General features: G+C 38.3%; 1 protein-coding gene across 1 annotated transcript in view; it reads right to left on the bottom strand.

Annotated features, from left to right (window-relative positions):
- The window catches only part of neb (nebulin), a 59,048-nt gene that overhangs the window by 28,132 nt on the left and 7,117 nt on the right, over positions 1 to 23,799 (bottom strand). The window contains exons 12-86 of the mRNA XM_016237734.1: positions 23,395 to 23,511; positions 22,766 to 22,867; positions 22,579 to 22,686; positions 22,366 to 22,470; positions 22,160 to 22,258; positions 21,547 to 21,651; positions 21,351 to 21,458; positions 21,138 to 21,251; positions 20,837 to 21,034; positions 19,998 to 20,105; positions 19,808 to 19,906; positions 19,613 to 19,717; positions 19,410 to 19,517; positions 18,996 to 19,307; positions 18,377 to 18,583; positions 18,139 to 18,243; positions 17,936 to 18,043; positions 17,534 to 17,845; positions 17,233 to 17,439; positions 17,034 to 17,138; positions 16,594 to 16,701; positions 16,147 to 16,458; positions 15,846 to 16,052; positions 15,653 to 15,757; positions 15,431 to 15,538; positions 14,995 to 15,306; positions 14,694 to 14,900; positions 14,444 to 14,548; positions 13,973 to 14,080; positions 13,572 to 13,883; positions 13,243 to 13,449; positions 13,001 to 13,105; positions 12,796 to 12,903; positions 12,397 to 12,708; positions 12,092 to 12,295; positions 11,887 to 11,991; positions 11,575 to 11,682; positions 11,175 to 11,486; positions 10,733 to 10,936; positions 10,509 to 10,613; positions 10,281 to 10,388; positions 9,881 to 10,192; positions 9,545 to 9,748; positions 9,345 to 9,449; positions 9,157 to 9,264; positions 8,726 to 9,037; positions 8,431 to 8,634; positions 8,232 to 8,336; positions 8,032 to 8,139; positions 7,634 to 7,945; positions 7,326 to 7,529; positions 6,984 to 7,088; positions 6,713 to 6,820; positions 6,182 to 6,493; positions 5,875 to 6,078; positions 5,629 to 5,733; positions 5,410 to 5,517; positions 5,007 to 5,318; positions 4,714 to 4,917; positions 4,461 to 4,565; positions 4,235 to 4,342; positions 3,737 to 4,048; positions 3,548 to 3,652; positions 3,321 to 3,419; positions 2,557 to 2,658; positions 2,354 to 2,461; positions 1,948 to 2,259; positions 1,704 to 1,808; positions 1,505 to 1,609; positions 1,300 to 1,404; positions 1,100 to 1,207; positions 776 to 886; positions 460 to 657; positions 277 to 381; positions 79 to 183 (exon numbers count right to left, since the gene is read on the bottom strand). Of these exons, the coding sequence (XP_016093220.1) occupies positions 79 to 183; positions 277 to 381; positions 460 to 657; positions 776 to 886; positions 1,100 to 1,207; positions 1,300 to 1,404; positions 1,505 to 1,609; positions 1,704 to 1,808; positions 1,948 to 2,259; positions 2,354 to 2,461; positions 2,557 to 2,658; positions 3,321 to 3,419; positions 3,548 to 3,652; positions 3,737 to 4,048; positions 4,235 to 4,342; positions 4,461 to 4,565; positions 4,714 to 4,917; positions 5,007 to 5,318; positions 5,410 to 5,517; positions 5,629 to 5,733; positions 5,875 to 6,078; positions 6,182 to 6,493; positions 6,713 to 6,820; positions 6,984 to 7,088; positions 7,326 to 7,529; positions 7,634 to 7,945; positions 8,032 to 8,139; positions 8,232 to 8,336; positions 8,431 to 8,634; positions 8,726 to 9,037; positions 9,157 to 9,264; positions 9,345 to 9,449; positions 9,545 to 9,748; positions 9,881 to 10,192; positions 10,281 to 10,388; positions 10,509 to 10,613; positions 10,733 to 10,936; positions 11,175 to 11,486; positions 11,575 to 11,682; positions 11,887 to 11,991; positions 12,092 to 12,295; positions 12,397 to 12,708; positions 12,796 to 12,903; positions 13,001 to 13,105; positions 13,243 to 13,449; positions 13,572 to 13,883; positions 13,973 to 14,080; positions 14,444 to 14,548; positions 14,694 to 14,900; positions 14,995 to 15,306; positions 15,431 to 15,538; positions 15,653 to 15,757; positions 15,846 to 16,052; positions 16,147 to 16,458; positions 16,594 to 16,701; positions 17,034 to 17,138; positions 17,233 to 17,439; positions 17,534 to 17,845; positions 17,936 to 18,043; positions 18,139 to 18,243; positions 18,377 to 18,583; positions 18,996 to 19,307; positions 19,410 to 19,517; positions 19,613 to 19,717; positions 19,808 to 19,906; positions 19,998 to 20,105; positions 20,837 to 21,034; positions 21,138 to 21,251; positions 21,351 to 21,458; positions 21,547 to 21,651; positions 22,160 to 22,258; positions 22,366 to 22,470; positions 22,579 to 22,686; positions 22,766 to 22,867; positions 23,395 to 23,511 (12,219 nt within the window). The remainder of the gene's footprint in view (positions 1 to 78; positions 184 to 276; positions 382 to 459; positions 658 to 775; positions 887 to 1,099; positions 1,208 to 1,299; positions 1,405 to 1,504; positions 1,610 to 1,703; positions 1,809 to 1,947; positions 2,260 to 2,353; positions 2,462 to 2,556; positions 2,659 to 3,320; positions 3,420 to 3,547; positions 3,653 to 3,736; positions 4,049 to 4,234; positions 4,343 to 4,460; positions 4,566 to 4,713; positions 4,918 to 5,006; positions 5,319 to 5,409; positions 5,518 to 5,628; positions 5,734 to 5,874; positions 6,079 to 6,181; positions 6,494 to 6,712; positions 6,821 to 6,983; positions 7,089 to 7,325; positions 7,530 to 7,633; positions 7,946 to 8,031; positions 8,140 to 8,231; positions 8,337 to 8,430; positions 8,635 to 8,725; positions 9,038 to 9,156; positions 9,265 to 9,344; positions 9,450 to 9,544; positions 9,749 to 9,880; positions 10,193 to 10,280; positions 10,389 to 10,508; positions 10,614 to 10,732; positions 10,937 to 11,174; positions 11,487 to 11,574; positions 11,683 to 11,886; positions 11,992 to 12,091; positions 12,296 to 12,396; positions 12,709 to 12,795; positions 12,904 to 13,000; positions 13,106 to 13,242; positions 13,450 to 13,571; positions 13,884 to 13,972; positions 14,081 to 14,443; positions 14,549 to 14,693; positions 14,901 to 14,994; positions 15,307 to 15,430; positions 15,539 to 15,652; positions 15,758 to 15,845; positions 16,053 to 16,146; positions 16,459 to 16,593; positions 16,702 to 17,033; positions 17,139 to 17,232; positions 17,440 to 17,533; positions 17,846 to 17,935; positions 18,044 to 18,138; positions 18,244 to 18,376; positions 18,584 to 18,995; positions 19,308 to 19,409; positions 19,518 to 19,612; positions 19,718 to 19,807; positions 19,907 to 19,997; positions 20,106 to 20,836; positions 21,035 to 21,137; positions 21,252 to 21,350; positions 21,459 to 21,546; positions 21,652 to 22,159; positions 22,259 to 22,365; positions 22,471 to 22,578; positions 22,687 to 22,765; positions 22,868 to 23,394; positions 23,512 to 23,799) is intronic.

Consider the following 23,799-nt stretch of genomic DNA (forward strand, 5'->3'; position numbering starts at 1 on the left):
AACTCAAAAGTAATGTGCTCTTTATAATACTCAAGCACTTCAGTGAGCAATTAAAGGGAGATTCATGGGAATACTAACCTCACTGGCCCAAGTGTGGCCCAGGACAGCAGTCACATATACAGGTGTGTCTGTCACAATGGAGTAGTTGTTCCACTCCTTTTTGCCTTCTGCCTTATATTTAATCTGTGTGGAAACAAACATTAAACCTTCAAACAGGTGAAAACCTAATGTCTCTTCTTTGTCAACGGCTAGATGAGTCTCAAAAATGTTACTCACATCACTCTGCAGCTCATATGACTTCTTGGCACGTACAATCTCAGGAGTGTCCCAGGAGTAACAGCCAATGCCCTTCATCCAGTTCAGGTCATCTTTGTAGAACACCTGTCAGGGAGAAATTAGTCAAATAAAGCCATTCAACAAACCCGACACAGTCTAAATATCACTGTAATCATAACCTACATCACTCAAGATCTCATTGGCCTTGCGTGCACGGATGGCATCGTTCTGTTCAGGGTGGCATGTCCACTGGTGTAGGTGTGTACGGTATAGAACATCACTCAGGATTTCCTGGCATTTCTTGGCAACCACATGGCTGATCATATCAGCAGGAATGTGGAGCTTAGTTTTGGTTTCATTGTAGGCTTTGTGGTAGTCTCTCTGTTGGACAGATCAAAAAAGTCTGGTTAATGAGGAATTAAAATATAAATGTTAACAAGTGAAAATCAAAGAACAGCGACCTTAGAACTCAGGCCTAGTAATAATAAAAACAACTCACCAGATTTTTCATTTTCTCAATTTGGCCAAAGCGAATCACCTCAGGGAAGTCAGCCAGTGTTGAAGCCATGTAGTGGCCTTTGGCTTTCTCATGAGTACCAAGGTACTTATACTGCAGTATTTCAATACAAGAAACAATTAACAATTGTATACATCAAATCTAAATCAGTTGTTAACAGTGTTTGAAGCAACAACAAAAAAACATCAACAGGGGTACCATATTAAAAAGACTTTACTAAACATATGTGGTACTGCCCTGTCACTGCTCTGTGGCAATAAGTAAAGTGTCTATTCTATTTAATTTTTATTCATTTTTTATACTTACATTACTGATCATGTCTCTGGTCCTCTTGGCTTGTTGTACTGGTATATATTCATGGTTCAGCTGATAGCCGGTGGCTTTGCTCTCATCCCAGCTGACTTTGTACAATTTCTAGAATAACAACAAGAAATCACTCTGAATGTAATGCATCACATAAATAAAATGCAAATATATACAAATAAGCCTGGAATAGTCATTGTTACCTCACTGATCATATTTGCGACTTCTCTACAGTGAGCCAGTTGTGGTGTATCATCAGATCCAATGTAGTGGCCCTTCTCCAGGTTAAATGATTCTTTGTACTTCAGCTGAGTAACAACAGAAAGATTGACATGGTAGATAAGTTAACCCCTCCACACCAGGTTTTCCCTATAAAGATGAAATTGCCCAAATCTGAGACACACTTACATCACTGAGGTTAAAGGCGTTAACCTTTGCAAGAACAACCTCAGGGCGATCCACAATGTGGGTAAATTTACCAAAGTTGTCCTTAGCATCCTTCTTGTAAAGTCTCTGCATGGGGAAAAGAAACAGGCATTGTTATAATTTAATGGAGGTTTGCGTTATAACTGAAACTTTGCACAAAAAACGGTTTGGTCAAACTTACATCATTCAGAACCTGTTGGGCTTTTCGGACTTTGACATGATCCACAGAATCAGCAGCCACCCATCCACAACCACGTAACCATTCCAGATCTGCTTTGTAGACATTCTGGAGGGAAAGTATTATATGATATTATATTTATTATTATAAAAAAACTTTACTTAAAACAAAACTTTACTTTCATTCTCATATTTTAATAAACAAGAAAACATATTTTAATTTAAAAGCCTTTTCACCCAATACTTACATCACTGGCTAAGTCATATGCTTTACGGGCCTGAATGACGTCATTTTGATCAGGCAAGCATGTCCACTGGTGCAAGCGAGTTCTGTAGTTGTCATCATTGACTTGGATCTGGCATTTCTTTGCATGTTCAAATGCCAGCATGTCCACTGGGAGGTTGAACTTGGTCTTGGACTTGTTGAAGTCTTTCTTGTAGAGAGCATCACTAGCAATCCTAGCTGAGTTCAAGGCCAGCATGAGCAGAGGATCATCCTGGACGCTCAGGGCTCCAATGTGATGACCAACTTGCTTACGATAACCAGTCTTGTACTTGTACTGGAAAAAAAGAGGATAATTTATTTGTGTGCATGGTTAAAATTAAGGTGAAATGGTTTTAGGTATAGTTTTATTTATTTATTTATTTACTTACATTACTCTGTACTTTTGAGGTCTGAATGCATTGTTTAATCGGAACCGCATCTCCGGGCATGAAGTATGATGTGGACTTGGTCTTGTCCCAGCTTTTGGTGTATAAATGCTATGAGTGATGTTTAAAATGTCATTTTTGTTACTACTCAACTTTAAGCAATCATTACAGACAGCATTAATTTCTCAAAAAGAAAAATGCATTACCGGGTGGTACATTTTGGCTACTTCCCTGGCTGTAGCCAAAACTGGAGAGTCTGTCAACGTGTATTTAGTCTTGTCCTGGTGCCAGGCCTCACGGTACTTAGCCTGAGAACAAAACATTTTTTTTGTTAAATAAATATACTGTAATAGTTATTTTGTCTGAGTAACTATGACAAAACAATGCTTATTGTACTCACTTTTATATTTCCATCTTTAAAAGAAACTTTTATTTCTTTATTCAGTTTTATTTCTTCTTGTTATTTTATTTTCTTATTCATTTTTATATTCTTAAATCATTTAAAATTGACCTTTAAAATGTGTTTTTCCTCACACTCTTGCTTTATTTTGTGTATATTATTCTATTATTAATTAAAATATTTATATATTATGTTGAAATAATTAGACAAATGAATCAGGTATTTAAATGTACATTTATCCACTTAGACTATGTTTTTATCCAAAGCAACTTACAACAGAGAAACATATGCAATTCATCACAGAGCTAACAATATTCATAGTACACAATGTCAGGATTTTTAGAAAGCTAGATTAGGTAACAAATTTCTTGGTTTAAGGTTGTATTTATTCACATGTTTGAAGTGTGCCCTGAATATGTCACACCATCCATTCAATATTAAGAAGAAAATTAAATAATATGGCTTATAAATTGAAGTTATAATGTTTTTTTACATATATGAAAATAAAACAATAACGTTGTTTTCCTTTTTGTGACTGGATGATTGTATAATATATATCTTACTACTTACCTCATTGAGCACATCAGCAGCATTTTTGGAGCACACAAAGTCAACTCTTTCAATGGGTGTTGTATATTTCTGCTCATCCAGTTTCACACGGTAGCCTCTCTGTGAATCAGACAAAAAAAAAAGAAAGAAAGCAATTCATTACATTTCTCTATTGCATCCTTTGAAAAGAAAATCAAGAAAAACTCACTGGTAGAAATAATTACAATATATAGTGCCCAAGGACTTACTTCAGCCAGAATCTTTTGGGCATTCCTCACTTTGACAACTTCAACAGACTCATGGGGAATCCATCCACATCCCCTGAGCCACTCCAGGTCAGCCTTATACACAGCCTAAACATCAAAAACAATCAAATGAAACAATGTATAACACTGTACTTTATAGATTTTTTAAAACACAATCAAAGCTCAACTTACATCACTACGCAGATCATAGACCTTCCTGGCCTGGACAACATCATTGGAGTCGGGCAGGCAGGTCCAGTTGTGTAGGTATGTTCTGTAGTTGACATCATTGACCTGGATCTGGCATTTTTTGGCCAACTCAAGAGACAGCAGGTCCACTGGGAGGTTGAATTTGGTCTTGGACTTGTTGAAGTCCTTCTTGTAGAGAGCATCACTAGCAATCCTAGCTGAGTTCAAGGCCAGCATGAGCAGAGGATCATCCTGGACGCTGCGGGCTCCAATGTGATGACCAACTTGCTTACGGTAACCAGCCTTGTACTTGTACTGTATTTGAAAGATGATCAAATCAGTTGTAAACATTCATATTTACATTACTCTTAAATAAAAGAAAGGGGATTTAAAAGACAAAATTTAAGCTAGCTAATCAAGATATTTCACAATATAAGAGATAGGAAATACTAGCAAATTCAGAAAACAAACAGAAAAAAACATGTCTTAGTGATGTCTTACGTCACTGGCTATATCTCTGGAGACTTTAGCCTTGATCACAGACACGGCATCCTCTTTGATGTGGTATCCCTTTGCTTTCGTAGTATCCCAGTCTTTGGTATACATTTTCTGCAACAGGACAAAAGAAAATGGAATTTCATAACACAATAATTTACTAGCATGATACGCTCAAAAAGTAGAGTTCATTTTAGTAACACTCAGCAATCTTGCATGTGAGTTTGCTTACATTGCTGACGGCAATGGCATTGGCTCTGGACAACTCAATGGCAGGTGTATTTGGCATAATGTGGATTGATGTCTTATCTTTTTCCCATGCTTCTCTGTATTTCCTCTGAGAACAAAATAATTCAAATAAAAAAGGTTAAAGGCCTTGTTTGCCACATAATGACGCAAAAATGAAAAAGACACATCTATTACATTCATTCAGCACATTCATTATTAAAAGCATTTTTAAAGGCAATTAAAGAAAATAATCTTACATCGCTGAGGATGTCAGCATTTTGCTTGGCCAGAACAATAGCAGGCAGGTCCACAGCACTTGTGAACTTGACAGTGCTGGGAGGCTGGCGGTACAGTTTCTCATTAAGGATAGCCTGAGCATTCTTGGCTTTGAGCACGTCAATAGATCCATGCGGCATCCAGCCACATCCACGGATCCACTCAAGATCAGCTTTGTATACAGCCTAGTTTGAAAGTTTACAACAAAGACGTTAAAGTAGCAATATAACAAACCACTGTAAACAGCAGTGTGTGAAACAAAGCATATACGTACATCACTGCGCAGATCATAGACCTTCCTGGCCTGGACGACGTCATTGGAGTCGGGCAGGCAGGTCCAGTTGTGCAGGTAGGTTCTGTAGTTGGCATCATTGACCTGGATCTGGCATTTCTTGGCCAGCTCAAGAGACAGCAGGTCCACTGGGAGGTTGAATTTGGTCTTGGATTTGTTGAAATCTTTCTTGTACAGAAGATCACTAGCAATCTTGCCTGAGTTAAAGGCCAGCATGATCAAGGGATCATCATGGATGCTAAGGGCTCCAATGTGGTGCCCTTGCTGCTTCCTGTATCCAACTTTGTACTTGTACTGGGAGGTTTTAATACATAAAAGAAATTTGAGCACTATCATTTAACAGTATGTGTCTAATGTGTTAGATAAGATCCACAAAAAGACTTACATCACTAATGATGTCTCTGGAGGCCTTGGCAGATTTCACTGCGACAGCATCCTTAGGTAGGAAGTAGCCCTTCTTAAGGCTGTTCTCATAGTCTTGACGGTAATATTTCTGCAAAGAACATGATAAAGCAACACATTGATTTAACAGGATTTAAAACTAAACTAGTGTGCATTTATTTCTGATTTATTGGTCACTACAAAACAGAGCTGCTGTACTTACAATGCTTGTGTTGAGTTTGTTTTGTTTTCCAAGAATGATCTCAGGGGTGTCTGGCATGACATGGATATGGATCTTCTCCTTATTCCAGGCATCAACATATGCATTCTGCAATGCAATAATAATGAAGACAAAAAGTTAGACACATTCACCTATGGTGTACAAATCTCAGCCTGCAACAGTCATTTTAAACAGCCATTTATTTTGAACTTTTACACAGATTGGTAAAATTTTCGAGGAAGAAAATACCTTGTCCATGATCTTGGCATTAGCCTGGGCAAGAGCAAAAGGTATGGCATCTGTCTTGCTTGTATACTTGAAGTTGCTTGGATACTGTCGGTACTTCCTTTCACTCAGAATCTCAGCAGCCTTTTTAGCCTTCTCTACATCAACTGAGCCTATCGGAACCCATCCTGTACCTCTGATCCATTCCATATCAGCCTTATACACAGCCTGATGGCAGAAAATACACGAGAAACTGTAAAAAAGACAATGCTGGTAGTATACAGTAGGTCTGTTTATTATGGTTACAAATTAAATTTCCACAGAAACTCACATCACTCTGAAGATCGTAGACCTTCCTGGCCTGGACAACATCATTGGAGTCGGGCAGGCAGGTCCAGTTGTGCAGGTAGGTTCTGTAGTTGGCATCATTGACCTGGATTTGACATTTCTTGGCCAGCTCAAGAGACAGCAGGTCCACTGGGAGGTGGAACTTGGTCTTGGACTTGTTGAAGTCCTTCTTGTAGAGAGCGTCACTGGCAATCTTAGCTGAGTTCAAGGCCAGCATGATCAAGGGATCATCTTGGACACTGCGGGCTCCAATGTGATGACCAACTTGCTTACGATAACCAGTCTTGTACTTGTACTGTGAAAAGTCCATTAAAACATCCATTGCATTCAAGTAAGTACACAGTAATTACATGCTGGGTCCAATGAGGAAGAAAATCATACATTACTAGCAATGGCACATGATGCTTTAGCTTTAAAGATGGCTCGTATTTATATTTATATGACAGGGCAACAAAATAGAAAATGTATCAATCAGCTTGTAATATTAGCAAATGTTAAGAAGGTATATACTTACATCACTAATAATTTCTCTGGATGCTTTAGCAGCTTTGATGGCGACAGCATCAGGTTTGAGGTCATAGCCTTTCCTGAAGTTGTCCTCAACTGCTTGTCTGTACAGTTTCTGCAAGCAAAATTTTTATTTAGTTTTTTCTTTTTTTTAAATGAAACAATGAATAGGACTAATTTTGGAAATCAAACGGAATGCATGAATTTGAGATGTTTCGTTTAACAACTAAAACAAATATATAATGAAGAAAGAACAAACATTCAGAAGTGATACCTACCCTACTATTGTTCAATGCATTAGCACTTGAGAGCACAATCTCTGGGGTATCAGGAGGGATATGGATCTTGATCTTGTCACGCTCCCATGCTGCATGATATTGATGCTAAAATGGGGAGGAAAAAAAAGGTTTTAGTGACAATTTCAATGCTGTGAGAGTTGTTATTGTGGAAAATTAAAACATCCTGCAGTGAATCCAAAATAAAATGAAAATAATAATTTATACAAACTAATATATATATTAAACTTTATGTAGTAATTGATATTGTGACTAAATTGCTCTCCAGAGAATTTTGTTGACATTTAGTAGGATTCCGATCATATGATTTTTTATTTTACTAACCTGATCCATAACTTGGGCATTTGCTTTGGCAAGCACCAAAGGCATGGACTGCATGTCTTGTGTATATTTAAATATGTCTGGTTTCTGTCTGTAGAGTCGCTCGCTGAGAATCTCAGCTGCTTTCTTTGCTTTCAGGACGTCAAGCGAGCCAATCGGGACCCATCCTACACCAGTCATAAACTCCATGTCCGCTTTGTACACAGCCTGAGATGGAGACGAAATGTGACTTTGCAGAACTATACAATTCATATTTAATTGAAAACTATCTGTATAAACATTTGAATGACATTTTAGTTTGACAAACGTACATCGCTACGGAGGTCATAGACTTTTCTGGCCTGGACAACATCATTGGAGTCGGGCAGGCAGGTCCAGTTGTGTAGGTATGTTCTGTAGTTGACATCATTGACCTGGATTTGGCATTTTTTGGCCAACTCAAGAGACAGTAGGTCCACTGGGAGGTGGAACTTGGTCTTGGACTTGTTGAAGTCCTTCTTGTAGAGAGCGTCACTGGCAATCTTAGCTGAGTTCAAGGCCAGCATGAGCAGAGGATCATCTTGGACGCTGCGGGCTCCAATGTGATGACCAACTTGCTTACGGTAACCAGCCTTGTACTTGTACTAAAAATCATTTTAAAAGGGTTTCAGAAGGTAATTGTGCACAGTAAAGTGTGTTTGACACAGATTATGTTCTAATAAGTACTCACATCACTGATGATATCCCTGGATGCCTTAGCTGCTTTGATAGCAACAGCATCACTGCGCAAATCATAGCCCTTCTTCTTAGATTCTTCGTTGGCAAGTTTATACCTTTTCTAAAATTGGAAAATATTTTACAGAGTGTCATTACTACAGGTTTAAATAGTTTTTATGGGGGGAAAATTACATTTTTAAGACATATACATACCTCACTGTAATTTATATTGTTCTGCTTTGCCAACAGAACGTCCATACAGTCAGGCATAACATGGATTTTGGTTTTATCCTTGTCCCAGGCTTCAGTGTAAAGTTTCTATAAGAGTTGAATAAAATTAGATGTCAGACGTTTAAACCTTTAAGCTATTTGTTAGGGTTCTTGTGTTGAGAAGCATACTGAGCAGATTTACCATGTTATTATTAGTAGCATTATTTTTAGCTAAAACTAGTGGCATGTCTTCAGTTGTGCAAGTGAACTTGAAGTTGCTTGGGTGTTGGCGGTACTTCCTTTCACTCAGGATTTCTCCAGCCTTTTTCACTTTCTCAACATCTACTGAACCAATGGGAACCCATCCGAGACCTTGAAGCCATTTCAGATCAGCCTTGTACACCGCCTAAATGGTCATGCAAAAAAAGAATGAAAAATTTGACATGACTGTAAAAAGAAACGTCAATAAAATTCAAGAGGACTTTCATCAAACTCACATCACTCTGGAGGTCATAGACTTGTCTGGCCTGGACAACATCATTGGAGTCGGGCAGGCAGGTCCAGTTGTGCAGGTAGGTTCTGTAATTAGCATCATTGACCTGGATCTGGTTCTTCTTGGCCAACTCAAAAGCTAACATGTCCACTGGGAGGTTAAACTTGGTCTTGGACCTGTTGAAGTCTTTCTTGTAGAGAGCATCACTAGCAATCCTAGCTGAGTTCAAGGCCAGCATGAGCAGAGGATCATCCTGGACGCTGAGGGCTCCAATGTGATGACCAACTTGCTTACGATAACCAGTCTTGTACTTGTACTACATTTGAAGGATTAAAGAACAATAAAAATAGTTAAAAATCAAAATGAACATTTTTAAACATTCTGAACCATAAACTGTAAGACTATGAATGAAGAACAAAGGAAGAGAGTGCTCACATCACTGATGATATCCCTAGAGGCTTTAGCTGCTTTTATAGAAATGGCATCACCACGCATGTCATAGCCTTTCTTTTTGGCCTCCTCATTGGCAAGCTTATATTGTTTCTGGAATAGGATCAGGAAATATGAGGAAAATCAAACATAACTTCGCATCTTCAATTCGAGACTCGAAATGAATGACTCACCACACTGTAGTTAATTTTGTTCTGTTTAGCAAGCACTATCTCCATTGTATCTGGTTTGACGTGGATCTTGGTCTTATCCTTTTCCCAAGCTTCCACATAGCTTTTCTATAGTGTAAGGAAAAAAAACATATATGCAAAGTGTCATTACTTATTACATTGGAAAATAGAAGAAATTTATGCTGTTGATCAAAGCAGGCTACCTTGTTCATGATGCTTGCATTGTTTTTCGCCAAAACCAGAGGCATGTCTTCAGTTGTGCAAGTGAACTTAAAGTTGCTTGGGTGCTGACGGTACTGCCTTTCACTCAGGATTTCTCCAGCCTTTTTCACTTTTTCAACATCAACCGAACCAATGGGAACCCATCCGAGACCTTGAAGCCATTTTAAATCAGCTTTGTACACCGCCTGAGAACAAACATAGCATAAAAATTAGCATTAAGTAGTGAAACGATATGCCTCCATAAACTGGGTATTTGAAAAATGGAGATCTTACTTCTCAAATCCTGAATGTGGCATGTCTACATGTAGCATACTTACGTCACTCTGGAGGTCATAGACTTGTCTGGCCTGGACAACATCATTGGAGTCGGGCAGGCAGGTCCAATTGTGCAGGTATGTTCTGTAGTTGACATCATTGACCTGGATTTGGCATTTTTTGGCCAACTCAAGAGACAGCAGGTCCACTGGGAGGTGGAACTTGGTCTTGGACTTGTTGAAGTCCTTCTTGTAGAGAGCGTCACTGGCAATCTTAGCTGAGTTCAAGGCCAGCATGAGCAGAGGATCATCTTGGACGCTGCGGGCTCCAATGTGATGACCAACTTGCTTACGATAACCAGTCTTGTACTTGTACTATTTAAAAGAAAGAGCCGTTTAAGGCATAAGTTAGTTCCATGGAATGTTTTGTTCACTTTCAGATGCTATAATTCAAAATACTCACATCACTGGCAATGTCCCTGGAGGCCTTTGCTGCTTTGATGGGGATGGCATCATTTCGCATGTCATAGCCCTTCTTTTTAGCTTCCTCGTTTGCAAGCTTGTATAATTTCTTAGAAAACATTCAAGCAAACAGTTATTTCATTTAAAGAAAGTAGAAAATAATGTATTATTTATTAATCAAGAACATCCATAATGCACCACTAAAAGGCCAATGTGGTGTCATACTTACCAGACTGTAGTTGGCTTTGTTTTGTTTTGCAAGTAAAATGTCCATAGCATCTGGCATAATATGGATCTTTGACTTGTCTTTGTTCCATGCATCAACATATTGTTGCTGTCAGATAGGAGTATGAAATTAAAAATATCAACAAAAACATTTAACACACACACATTAACTGTTTAAAATAAATTAGAAAACTACATAGGCATATGTTTTATCAGTTCAGAAGTTACCTTGTTCATGACATCATTGTTGGCTTTAGCCAAGGCCATCGGCATGTCTTGAGTTGTCATGGTGTATTTGAAGTTGCTTGGGTGTTGGCGGTACTTCCTTTCACTCAGGATTTCTCCAGCCTTTTTCACTTTCTCAACATCTATTGAACCAATGGGAACCCATCCGAGACCTTGAAGCCATTTCAGATCAGCCTTGTACACCGCCTAAGAGCAGACATATATATATGGAAAGAATACCTGTTAGTGACTCCATATAGTTTATTCATCAGTATCTCTGTAGCTTTATTTCTTTTTCAACATCAAGAAGACAACAGAGACCGACGCAATTCCTCTTTCCAATACAAACTAGCTACAAACTAAAGTATAACACAGAAAGTCAATTCCATAAAGATCCAGAAATGGATAAATGATTATTGCTTAACAGAAGCTGGATATTACGTACGTCACTCTGGAGGTCATAGATTTGTCTGGCCTGGACAACATCATTGGAGTCGGGCAGGCAGGTCCAGTTGTGCAGGTAGGTTCTGTAGTTGACATCATTGACCTGGATCTGGCATTTTTTGGCCAGCTCAAGAGACAGCAGGTCCACTGGGAGGTGGAACTTGGTCTTGGACTTGTTGAAGTCCTTCTTGTAGAGAGCGTCACTGGCAATCTTAGCTGAGTTCAAGGCCAGCATGAGCAGAGGATCATCCTGGACGCTGCGGGCTCCAATGTGATGACCAACTTGCTTACGATAACCAGTCTTGTACTTGTACTGCAAAGAAAGAAAATATCCTTAGTGTAGCAAATGACAGTATATGCACAATGTGTCACATATTGCCTCATGAGTTTGTTGTACTTACGTCACTAGCAATGTCCCTGGAGGCTCTGGCTGCGATGATAGATATGGCATCATTGCGCAAGTCATAACCCTTCTTCTTGGCCAGTTCATTGGCAAGTTTATATTGTTTCTGCAGAGCAAATCAGACAAATTATTTGAACAAACTTGGAAACAGCAGAATATTATTTATCTTTTGTTGTCTTAAAACCAGTGCTCATTGCTCTTAATCTATACAGTATATGACTCATGGTTAATATTTAGAATATATGCTTAAATGTAAAAAAAATACTCTTATATACAACTGAATACTCAACTCTAAATTTGAATTACTGACCTCACTATAGTTGACTTTGTTTTGCTTTGCAAGAACCACGTCCATTGCGTCTGGCATGATGTGAATCTTTGTTTTATCATTGTTCCAAGCTTCAATATATTTTGACTGCCAGAATGAAGACAGAATTAAGCACCGAAATTGATGTCACAAACAATAATTTAGATATTTTCCATATGGGTCTAGAATGTATCAAATGTAAAGATACCTTGTTCATAATTTCATTATTGGCTTTGGCCAAGACCAGTGGCATGTCTTCAGTTGTGCAAGTGAACTTGAAATTGCTTGGGTGTTGGCGATACTTTGCTTCACTTAGGACTTCTCCAGCCTTTTTCACTTTCTCAACATCAAGTGAACCAATGGGGACCCATCCAAGACCTTTTAGCCACTTCAGATCTGCCTTGTACACCGCCTAAGAGCAGACATGTGTGAAAAGAGTGCCTACAAGCCTCATAAGGATGAGCCATCAGCCTTATTTATATATGTACAAAACTGCAGTAAAATCAGACTTACGTCACTCTGGAGGTCATAGACTTGTCTGGCCTGGACAACGTCATTGGAGTCGGGCAGGCAGGTCCAGTTGTGCAGGTAGGTTCTGTAATTAGCATCATTGACCTGGATCTGGTTCTTCTTGGCCAACTCAAAAGATAACATGTCCACTGGGAGGTGGAACTTGGTCTTGGACTTGTTGAAGTCTTTCTTGTAGAGAGCATCACTAGCAATCCTAGCTGAGTTCAAGGCCAGCATGAGCAGAGGATCATCCTGGACGCTGAGGGCTCCAATGTGATGACCAACTTGCTTACGATAACCAGTCTTGTACTTGTACTGTGAAAAGTCCATTAAAATGTCATTACATTCTGTTAAGTACACAGTAATCAAATGCTGAGTCCAATAAGTAAAAAAAAAACTTACATTACTAGCAATTGCACATGATGCTTTTGCAGCTTGAATTGGGATGGCGTCAGCACGTAGATCATAACCTTTTTTCTTTGCTTGTTCATTGGCAAGTTTGTATAGTTTCTAAAGAAGAATATTAAAAAATTATTAAAAACTGTGACTTAATGACAGTTACTGTTTGCAATCAATCAACAATTATGAACCTGGCGACATCACTAACCTCACTGTAGTTAAGTTTATTTTGACGAGCAAGGGCCACTTCCATTGAATCTGGCATAATATGAATCTTGGTTTTGTCCTGTTCCCAGGCTGCAATATACTTTTGCTGAAGGAAGAATAAATGGGTCCATTTTAAATTATTCTGAAACATACTGGCTATTATTAATTATGTGTCTCTAAAAAGATAATAGTCAAGATAATCAAAAGCAAAGCAGTGTCAAGTAAAATGGTTTCAACTTTTACTTTGTTTTTGATTTCATTGTTGGCCGTAGCTAGGACCAGATCCATGGAATCCATGTCTTTAGTGAACTTGAAGTTACTAGGATGTGTGCGGTACAGTTTCTCGCTGCCTATTCGGCTAGCAGTCTTCGCTTTCTCCACATCCAGAGATCCAATGGGAATCCATCCAACTCCTTTGATGTAACTGTTATACTCAGATTTGTAGATGTTCTGCAGAATTAGAGAGAATGCCATCAAATCGAGCATGAAAAATGTAATTGAAAAAGAATAGCATTTTATGGAAATCAAAACATATTAAACATTTAAAATACAATGACACAATCCCGACTCACATCACTTGCGATCGCCTGCATGTTGCGGGCTAGCTGTAGGTTCATGGCATCAGGCAGAACTTTATAATGTGTAATGATCTGCCTGTATCCAGCAAAGGTTTGAGCAGCCGTAGCCTGCTTAGCATGAACAACACTCAGCATGTCCACAGGTGTATGGTACTTCAGCTTGGACTTGTGGTAATCCTTCTTGTATAGTTTATCACTCTGTATCCTAGCCACCTCCATGTAGTGCACCAGCAAGGGGTCATCCTGGAGGCTACGGAAGCCAACATGATGTCCTCTTGCTTTATTGTACGCCTTTTTGTACTTGTACTATAATGAGAGGTATTTGTAGAGGTCAGAAAGGGTAACATTTGGATAACACTAGTGACAGAAAATTTTTTATTATCTGAGTAACTCACATCACTGGCAATGTTTGTGGAGGTCCTAGCTGCAACCACTGATACAGCATCTGCCTTGAGGTCATAACCTTTCTTCTTTAGGGCTTCCAGTCCTGCTTTGTAGGCTTTCTGTAGTCAAAACATGTTTCCAGCACAAGTTATACATGTTATTATTGCTTTTATAAAATGGCTACAGGGAACAGGGGATTTTTCAGTGACTCTTTCCAAAAGTTACACTGTTACATCATAGGTGGCGAAATGTGAGTGCTTTTATAATTCACTGATACATTCACTCAGCTGATTCATTCAGAAAGGAAACACCTCTACTGTGTGTTGTTCAGACACATGCAACAAGTTCTGATTCTGCTCTGAGAACCATGCTCATTGGTGGTGAAAAAGCTGGGAATGTTTTGTCTAAAATGCATGTTACTCAATAAGTACTTCTTGTTAAAATATGCTTGTAAATTCTGCAAATACATAGAGTACACCTACCTCACTGATGTTGATTGCATTAGCCTTTGCAAGAAGAATTTCAGGACTGTCAGGCATGACATGGACCTTTATCTTGTCCTTGTTCCAAGTATCTGTGTATGCTTGCTATAACAAAACATATTCAAAATATTATTTATTGATCAGACCAGCCAAATAATCTATTAAAAATTCCATCAATTAGATTAGATGCACATAAATCTTAGAAATGATGGATCATTACTATATTAGTTAATAAAAAATTTTAATCTACCTTGTCCATGATCTTATTATTGGCGGTAGCCAATGCGAGATCCATAGAATCCATAAGTTTGTGGAACTTGTAGTTAGAGGGGTGAGTGCGATAGTTGTAATCACTCAGGATCTTTCCCCCAACCTTTGCGGTCTCTACTGCCAGTGAACCAATGGGCACCCAACCCAGACCCTTAATGGTGGCGTTGTACTCACTCTTGTACTCAAACTGGGAGACAACAGACATAATGTTGAATCCTTTGTTAATCCCATGGTACCCCCCTCCATATGGGATGTGTGGATATAAAATAAGATGGACTTACATCACTGGAACTGATGTTCATGGAGCGAGCTAATGCCAGGTTCATGGCATCAGGCAGCAGGTTGTAATGATGGAAATGCTGCTTGTATCCTGCATATGTCTGAACCTTTGAGGCGTTTTTGGCCTGCACAACACTCAACATGTCCACAGGTGTATGGTACTTCAGCTTGGCCTTGTGGTAATCTTTTTTGTAGTTCCTTTCGCTCTGCATCTTAGCCACCTCCATGTAGTGCACCAGCAAGGGGTCATCCTGGAGGCTACGGAAGCCAACATGGTGGCCTTTCGCTTTCTCATATGCAAGCTTATACTTGTACTGTCATGACAGAAACATGGATTTATCAGAAAAGATCACAGCATCATGCCAACACATGAATATTTTTGCAGACATTTAATAGAAAGTACTAAGACAACAATAGATAGGATGATAGGACATTTACATTGCTAGCAATATTCCTGCCGGCTTTGGCAGCCACAATTGAAATTGCGTCTGGTTTGAGGTCATAGCCCTTCTTATTCATTTCCTCAAGGCCAGCTTTGTAGAGTTTCTGAAAATACATAGCAAAGGCAATGGAATATACTGCACTGGACATTTTTTTTGTTTGTTTTTTGCTTTGGTTAATAATGGGAATCTTTTGAATAAATACATTAGTCAGTCTTACCTGACTCATGTTCAGTGCATTGGCCTTGGCCAGGACAATTTCAGGACTGTCAGGCATCACATGAATCTTGAGCTTGTCCTTTTCCCAGGCAGCATGGTAGGACTTCTGCAACCAAAAGCATTTCCATTTTCATAAATTGACCATTAATTTTACACCAGTCAAACCAATGAAAATAAACTGAATCCAGACTTGCCTTGTCCATGATCTTATTATTGACGGTAGCCAATGCGAGGTCCATAGAATCCATGAGTTTGTGGAACTTGTAGTTAGAGGGGTGAGTGCGATAGTTGTAATCACTCAGGATCTTTCCCCCAACCTTTGCGGTCTCTACTGCCAGTGAACCAATGGGCACCCAACCCAGACCCTTAATGGTGGCGTTGTACTCACTCTTGTACTCAAACTGGGATACAACAAACATAATATTGAAATCGTTGTTAATCCCATGGTACCCCCCTCCATATGGGATGTGTGGATATAAAATAAGATGGACTCACATCACTGGAACTGATGTTCATGGAGCGAGCTAATGCCAGGTTCATTGCATCGGGCAGCAGGCTGTAATGATGGAAATGCTGCTTGTATCCTGCGTAAGTCTGAACCTTTGAGGCGATTTTGGCCTGCACGACACTCAACATGTCCACAGGTGTATGGTACTTCAGCTTAGCCTTGTGGTAATCTTTTTTGTAGTTCTTCTCGCTCTGCATCTTAGCCACCTCCATGTAGTGCACCAGCAAGGGGTCATCCTGGAGGCTACGGAAGCCAACATGGTGGCCTTTTGCTTTCTCATATGCTTTTTTGTATTGATACTGTGATCAAAGAACAGTGGATGCTAATCAGTCCAGTACATTCATCATGTAATTGCAAATTGTAAATTTTTTTCTTTTTTGGTATTGCTGAATAAGTCCTTCAGCATTTTAATGCAAGATACATTTTGCACTTACATTGCTGGCAATGTGTCTTCCTTGTTTAGCAGCAACAATGGGAATAGCATCAGCTTTCATGTCATAGCCTTTGGCAATGTCCACAAGCCACTGTGCCTTGTAGCGTGACTATAAAAAAGTTTTTTAACATCTACATTATTTTTAGTCTTTCATTGACAATAAAAAATAACAATATTAAACACAGTTTTATAAATAAAATGCAATTAACTGATCAAATCATAGTATAAAAAAACAATAAAAAAAGAAATAAAAAGAAATGACATGAGGAAAAAAAACAAAACCTGCAAGACACTTTAGTAGTAACACAATTAGACTGCATATGCTGAAACTGGTTAATGCAATAGTTAACCTGAACTAACAATGAACTAATGTTAACACATAGAACCCTATTGAAAAGTGTTTCTCTTTTTTAATTAAATTTTATATGCTATTGTACTCACCTCACTCACAGTCTGGGCATTATATTTGGCCTGCAGGAACTCTGGAGCATCAGCTGGTAGATTGTAGGTGTGCATAAATTTCTCTCCGGAGGCTTTGTAGGCAGCCTAAAATGGAATAAAAAGCAAAAAAGAACCCATAAGTCAGTTCTAGATCATCATTCTGGTTATCATTTACAATAAATTATCGAAGTACACTTACTTTATTTTGTAGTTTTGTGTTGCTCATGGCCAAAGCCATGTTCATCTGATCTGTTAGACTGGTAAATTTTAGCGTACTGGGGTGAATTCTGTATGACCTCTCATCAAGGGCTTTATTGGCAGCCTTGGCCTTCTCTACATCTATAGAACCTATAGGAACCCAGCCTGCTCCTTTGAAGATGCAGTTGAAATCTGATTTGTACAAATTCTGAAGAGATAAAAAGTGATCTGTTAATCATTTTGACAAAACAGTATTAATTCTAGGTTTAAGCATCATCATATCCTTATTCAGTTGCTCTTACATCACTCTGGATCTCCATCATGTTGCGAGCCAGTTCAATGTGCATGGCATCAGGCAGCAGGGTGTAATGATGGAAATGCTGCTTGTATCCTGCATATGTCTGAACCTTTGAGGCGTTTTTGGCCTGCACAACACTCAACATGTCCACAGGTGTATGGTACTTCAGCTTGGCCTTGTGGTAATCCTTCTTGTAGTTCCTCTCGCTCTGCATCTTAGCCACCTCCATGTAGTGCACCAGCAAGGGGTCATCCTGAAGGCTACGGAAGCCAACATGGTGACCTCTAGCCTTCTGATATGCAAGCTTATACTTGTACTATAAAAAATAACACAACACAGTTGCATGTAAGTCAACAAAGCACTCAAACAAATGAAATATAAATAAACTAAATGTATGCTTGCTTACGTCACTGGCAATATCCCTAGAGGATTTTGCAGCAACAACAGGAATGGCATCATGCTTCATATGATGTCCTTTCAGAAGATCCTGCTTGTGTGCGTAGGTATAGTAGGTCTGCAAAGGCAAAAGAAAACACAAGCTGTCAGTTGAACTTGATACTGTTAACCATCTCACTGTCATATACAGTACAAGATATACCGCATTCGTACCTTGCTGATATTGACAGCGTTGTATTTGGCTTGCAGAAGCTCTGGTGCATCAGCAGGGAGATGGTAAGTGTGCATGAACTTCTCACCACTGGCTTTGTACAGCCTCTGGAAAACAAAATTGACATGATTCAGAAAGTAAAACATAAATTTAACATATTTAACCTTATGGCATTGTTAAACATTTTTAACATTATGGACACTTATCATGGACACCAAAACAACAGCATTTGTCACTCACATCGCTTAGCTGCTTAGCGTTCAGTTTGGCTTGTTCCATGACTGGGGTGTCCAGAACGCTGGTGAACTTGATAGTGTCTGGGTGCTGCCTGTACTTCTTCTCATTGAGAGCTGCACCAGCAACCTTTGCTTTTTCAACATCCAGAGATCCAATGGGGATCCAGCCAGTGCCTTTTACATAGTTCTCATAATCCTGTTTATATTGGACCTATTGGAATTAAACAGCACATATTACTTAAAACATTCACAGAAATATAAACTTTAACATGCTTAGTTTCTCACATCATTTATACTATGATATTATTATTATTATTTTCTGATCTAGATTTGAAAATAATCAAAAGCACAATTTATTCCTGTGATGGAAAAGCTGAATTCAGCTTTTGTAACATTATAACACGTCTTTACTTTATCTTTTGATCAATATAATGTCTCCTTGCTGAATAAAAATACTAATTTCTTTCTTTCTTAATTTACTTACTTACTAACCCCAAACTTTTGAACTGTACTGTATATGGTCTGTATGATCAGTGTTAAGGAAAAAGTATGATGCTACTGATTTTTGTAAATCTAGATAAGAGAGTCACACAAAGAGCTTAAGATTATGAAATGTTTCTTACATCACTGGAGCTGATGTTCATGGAGCGAGCTAACTCCAGGTTCATGGCATCAGGCAGCAGGGTGTAATGATGGAAATGCTGCTTGTACCCTGCATAAGTCTGAACCTTTGAGGCATGTTTGGCATGCGCTACACTCAACATGTCCACAGGTGTATGGTACTTCAGCTTGGCCTTGTGATAATCCTTTTTGTATAGTTTTTCACTCTGCATCCTAGCCACCGCCATGTAGTGCACCAGCAAGGGGTCATCCTGGAGGCTACGGAAGCCAACGTGGTGGCCTCTGTCCTTCATATACTTCTTCTTATACTGAACCTGAAAGACATTGTAAATCAAACAGTGTATTTAATATTCTGTTCCACACTGCAGTTTCCCATCCATTGTTCTCCTTTATGGAGTTATGAAAGGATCTCTTACATCACTAGCAGCATGTCTTGCTGCCTTCGCAGCTTTTACAGGGATGGCGTCAGACTTTAAATCATACCCCTTTGCAATAGTCTTCAGCCATTCAAGCTTATAGCATTTCTGAAAAGAAGAGATGCAATAGATATACAGAGTCATCAACTTTGCAAAAAAACAACATGCCAAATACCATAAATCATTAGGGCATTTTCACTTACATCGCTTATGTTGTAGGCATTACACCTGGCCTGAAGTAACTGTGGGACATCAGGAGGCAGGGAGTATTTCTGAAGGACTTTATCCAGACCTTTCTTATAGTGCAGCTATAGTGGGGAAAATATTCACAGATCACATAAACGTGCTGGTTTAGAATTTATTCAGAGCACCATGTTTAATTTTTTGTTTTTGCTTACATCACTTCTTATCATCTGGTTGACTTTAGCCTGCAGCTGGAGAGGGTGGTCATCTATAGCAGTAAAAGGTACGGTGTCTGGATGCTGCCTGTATTTTTTCTAAATAAGAGAAAGAAAGAAATATTAAAGTTACATTATTGAAAACAATAGAAATCAATTCTTTATACAGATAAAACATTAAGTGTCATACCTCACATAAGATCTCCCCTGCTTTCTTGGATTTCTCAACTTCCATGGAGCCGTAAGGCACCCAAGGAGTTCCTTTGACATAGTTATTGTAGTCGGACTTGTATTCATTCTGTGGTTACAAATGACAGAAAAATCAGTAACGCAAAAAATTAAAAGGTATGATTGATCAACTTTTGCTATATGGACTTGGTTCATGTTCATAAAACTTTATTTAGTTTAGAAAATGACTCCAAATGCATTTAAAATAGAAATAGGCTGTACTAGTCTTGTACATAAAGACCTCATCAAATTAAATTGGTATTTGTGGCTTTTAGTCCATGTCTTTTAGAACAGGGAGGCCATCTATATCCTGGATACTACTAAAAATGATCTTTTAGCAGATATATGCATGTAAAATTGTCTTTTTCTTTCAAGACCAAAATGGGGCAAAAATATTGATGACTCATCCTGCACTCTAAAATGTTGTATACTCAAGTTCTTAAATATTCTAGAATAACAGTATCTCCTCACTCTGATACCACCCACTTCTGACTAGAATTTATTTATTTATTACATTATAAAAGAACATCAGGCAGTCAGCCAAGGGGAAAGACTGCTAAATGCATAAATCTAAATGCAATGTAAGACTTCTGATTAAAATAGCATGGTTTGCATGGTTCACAGCTGTGATGTTAGGTTATTGGCTATTTAAAAAAAAAAAAAATCTTTTCAATAAGCCTTTCTCACCCAACTTCATGTTTTAATAGGAAATACTTCAGTATAGGAATGACAACTGCACTTGTCAACACAGAACCTGTCAATCTGTGCTCATTCTAGTGTGTCTAGAGCAGGGATCCTTACGTTACTCTGAAGAGCATTGGCATTCTTTGCCAGGACCAGTGGTATGCTGTCATATGGGAGGAGGTAACGGTTTGGGATATTCTTATAGCCAGTCATGCTGGCAATGGCCTGAGATTTCTTAACAAGTGTCACAAGCATCATATCCAGTGGAGAATGGTACTTGGTCTTCATCTTCTCATAGTCTTTCTTGTACTCCCGCTGTTCAGGAATATTTCAGAGGATCAAAAATGTGACTATTAGTACAGAAAAAAACTTCAGGATTGTGTATCGAAGTTATCAGTAATGCACTAGCTAACCGTACCTCACTTTGGATCTTGGCAACATGTACTGAATGCATGATCTTGGGGTCATCTTTGATGCTGAGGGCCCCAATCATGTGTCCTCTGTTCTTCTCATATTCCTTCTTGTATTTCACCTAAAATTAAAGACCATATTGGTGTCACAATTTCCTGAAATATATTTCATTGTTTTGTTACACTGTCAGGTAAACAACCCAAATATCCCATTTACTTACATCGCTGGCAATGTTAGTGTGAGCACGGGCTGCAAGGATCGAAATTGCATCTCCTTTCACCTCAAATTTCTTTGCTTTTGTTTTTTCCCATTCAAACTTGTAACATGTCTGTGGACATGAAATAGAGTAAATAGTGCATTATGATCAGAGTTTAGTTCAATGCACTGCTATATGAGTGAAGATCGAATGAACTTACATCACTAAGGTTATACGCATTAACTCTAGACTGAATGAAGAAAGGGTAATCAGGAGGGAGGTAACACTTAAACTTCTCCTTCTCATACTTTTCCTTGTAGTTGAGCTGTAAAAAGGAGAAAAATGTGTCAATGATCATGTATTCTACACCAAATGTATAATTATAATGGCTAATAAAAATGTAATCTTACATATCATGTTCATGCACAATTATATATATATATATATATATATATATATACAGTATATGTATCATATTGCCCTAGTAAAATTCCCCATATTTCCCATGATTGTGGTGTTCAGTGAAACAGGATGAACTCCATGAACACCACTACATGGCTCCTCAAAAGTCTCAAAAGGATTGGTTAGTTGTTTATTAGGTTTTGACTGCCTGTGGCTTACCACTCAAACTCGAAATAGCACAAACAACAGCTCTAATAATATATCTAGGGATTCACTCTTTTGTCAGCAGCACTGAGATGACAACTGTGCTCTAATAATGAATGAGGGGATTTTTCTAGGGCAACATTTGACAAGGTCAACGAACCACCTGGTAAACTTTTTACTGTTTCTTTGGTTTTATTTAGTCATAATGATTAAAGCTTTTTACGTACATCGCTCAGCTGTTTGGCGTTGATGGCAGCTTGCATTAGAACAGGTGAGTCTGTCACCTGTGTGAACTTCACCTTGTCTGGATGTTGGCGATAAACTTTCTGCAAACACACACACACACACACACAAATCACCTAATGTCATGTTCTGTACCCATCCCATTAAAGTAGGTATATGTATATATATATATATATATATATATACTTACATCTTGACATTGTTCAAGCTTCTTATTGGCTTCATATTCAGGTGTCATAGTTTGAGGGAAGAAACATCTCGCCTTCATGTCCTCATAATCAGCTTTGTAGATTTGCTTTTAAAAGACAAAGAAAGCAAGTGTGAATATACTGTGAATATACACATACATTTTTTTAAATCAAGAAGATGAAAATATACACATAAGTACATTAGGGCAACTTACATCATTCTTTAATTCTTCCATCTTCTGGCAGTGAACTGTAAATATATCTTCATAGCTACCAACATAATGACCCTTCACCTCATTTTCATACTTTTCTTTATAACGGACCTAAGGAAAGAGAACAATATAAACTTGAGATATGAGGAAATATCAGATGTTTGCAACAAATTAGGAAATCGTCACTCACATCACTGAACTTCTTCAATACACTGTCCATCTTGAATTTGGGAGTGTCACAGTAATTGATGCTGAATCCCCGTGCTTTCTCATAATTAGCTTTATATACATTCTAGAAAAGGCAAAAGAAAGGCATGTCAGTAACGAGTCAACAATTTCGAGATATAAACTACATTTATTTCAATACAGGTTTGTTTAAATTCTCAAAATAACACCTTGAGTAAATGATGAGAGGACACGCTTTATAATACTCATTTTGAAATCTTTAGGATCGTTTTGGTTTAATGTAAGTGTCAAACAGTGGCCACTCAGACAGAACCCCATTCAATTATCAGGTCTAATGAGATGTGATCATTTTTAAATGAGCATTTAAATATTCACACTAACTGAATTATAATGCTATAACCCACACCATCATTCAATCATTAACACGAGCATTGCTAAACATCTTTTTAGAGTTTTTAGAGAAGAACTCACTGTAACATCTTTGGTTTTGTCAATGTTTTTAGTATTTGTATTTTGCTAAATAATTTATTTCAGCTGCCTTGTGGCAATATTTATTATGCACAACCTTAGACCATAAATATTTCCTGGCAAACGGACCACTTTAATGATGAAGATCTGGATTAACACACATACATCACTCAAGATGGTGCCTGCGTATCTCAGCTGTCTGAGAAGGGGGTTCTCTGTAGCAGGGAGAACGTTGTAATCGGACACTGCTTTTGTCTTCTCATAGTCCTTCTTATATTTGACCTGTTGAGGTGGAAAAATGCATACATTAAATTACAAACGGTTCTGAAACTGATATGACTCATGGGTCCTTCTTGCACTGTTTAGAGATTATTTAGGACTCAGAAAAGTTTTTCTTTAAAAGTTTCTCTTTTTATTTTTTAAGTCAACACAAAACATTCACAACAAGTCCAGTAAATAAAATGTGATACTCATCCCTGGTTTCTTTTATAGCTACCGTGCATAAAAATACTCGGGATCTAATCCTCTTTGTTTTTACATGTCCTCTCTTGTGATGCAGGCAATGAGAAT

The sequence above is a fragment of the Sinocyclocheilus grahami genome, unplaced genomic scaffold (genome assembly GCF_001515645.1).
Source record: "Sinocyclocheilus grahami isolate Dianchi unplaced genomic scaffold, SAMN03320097.WGS_v1.1 scaffold523.1, whole genome shotgun sequence".
Lineage (NCBI taxonomy): Eukaryota > Metazoa > Chordata > Actinopteri > Cypriniformes > Cyprinidae > Sinocyclocheilus > Sinocyclocheilus grahami.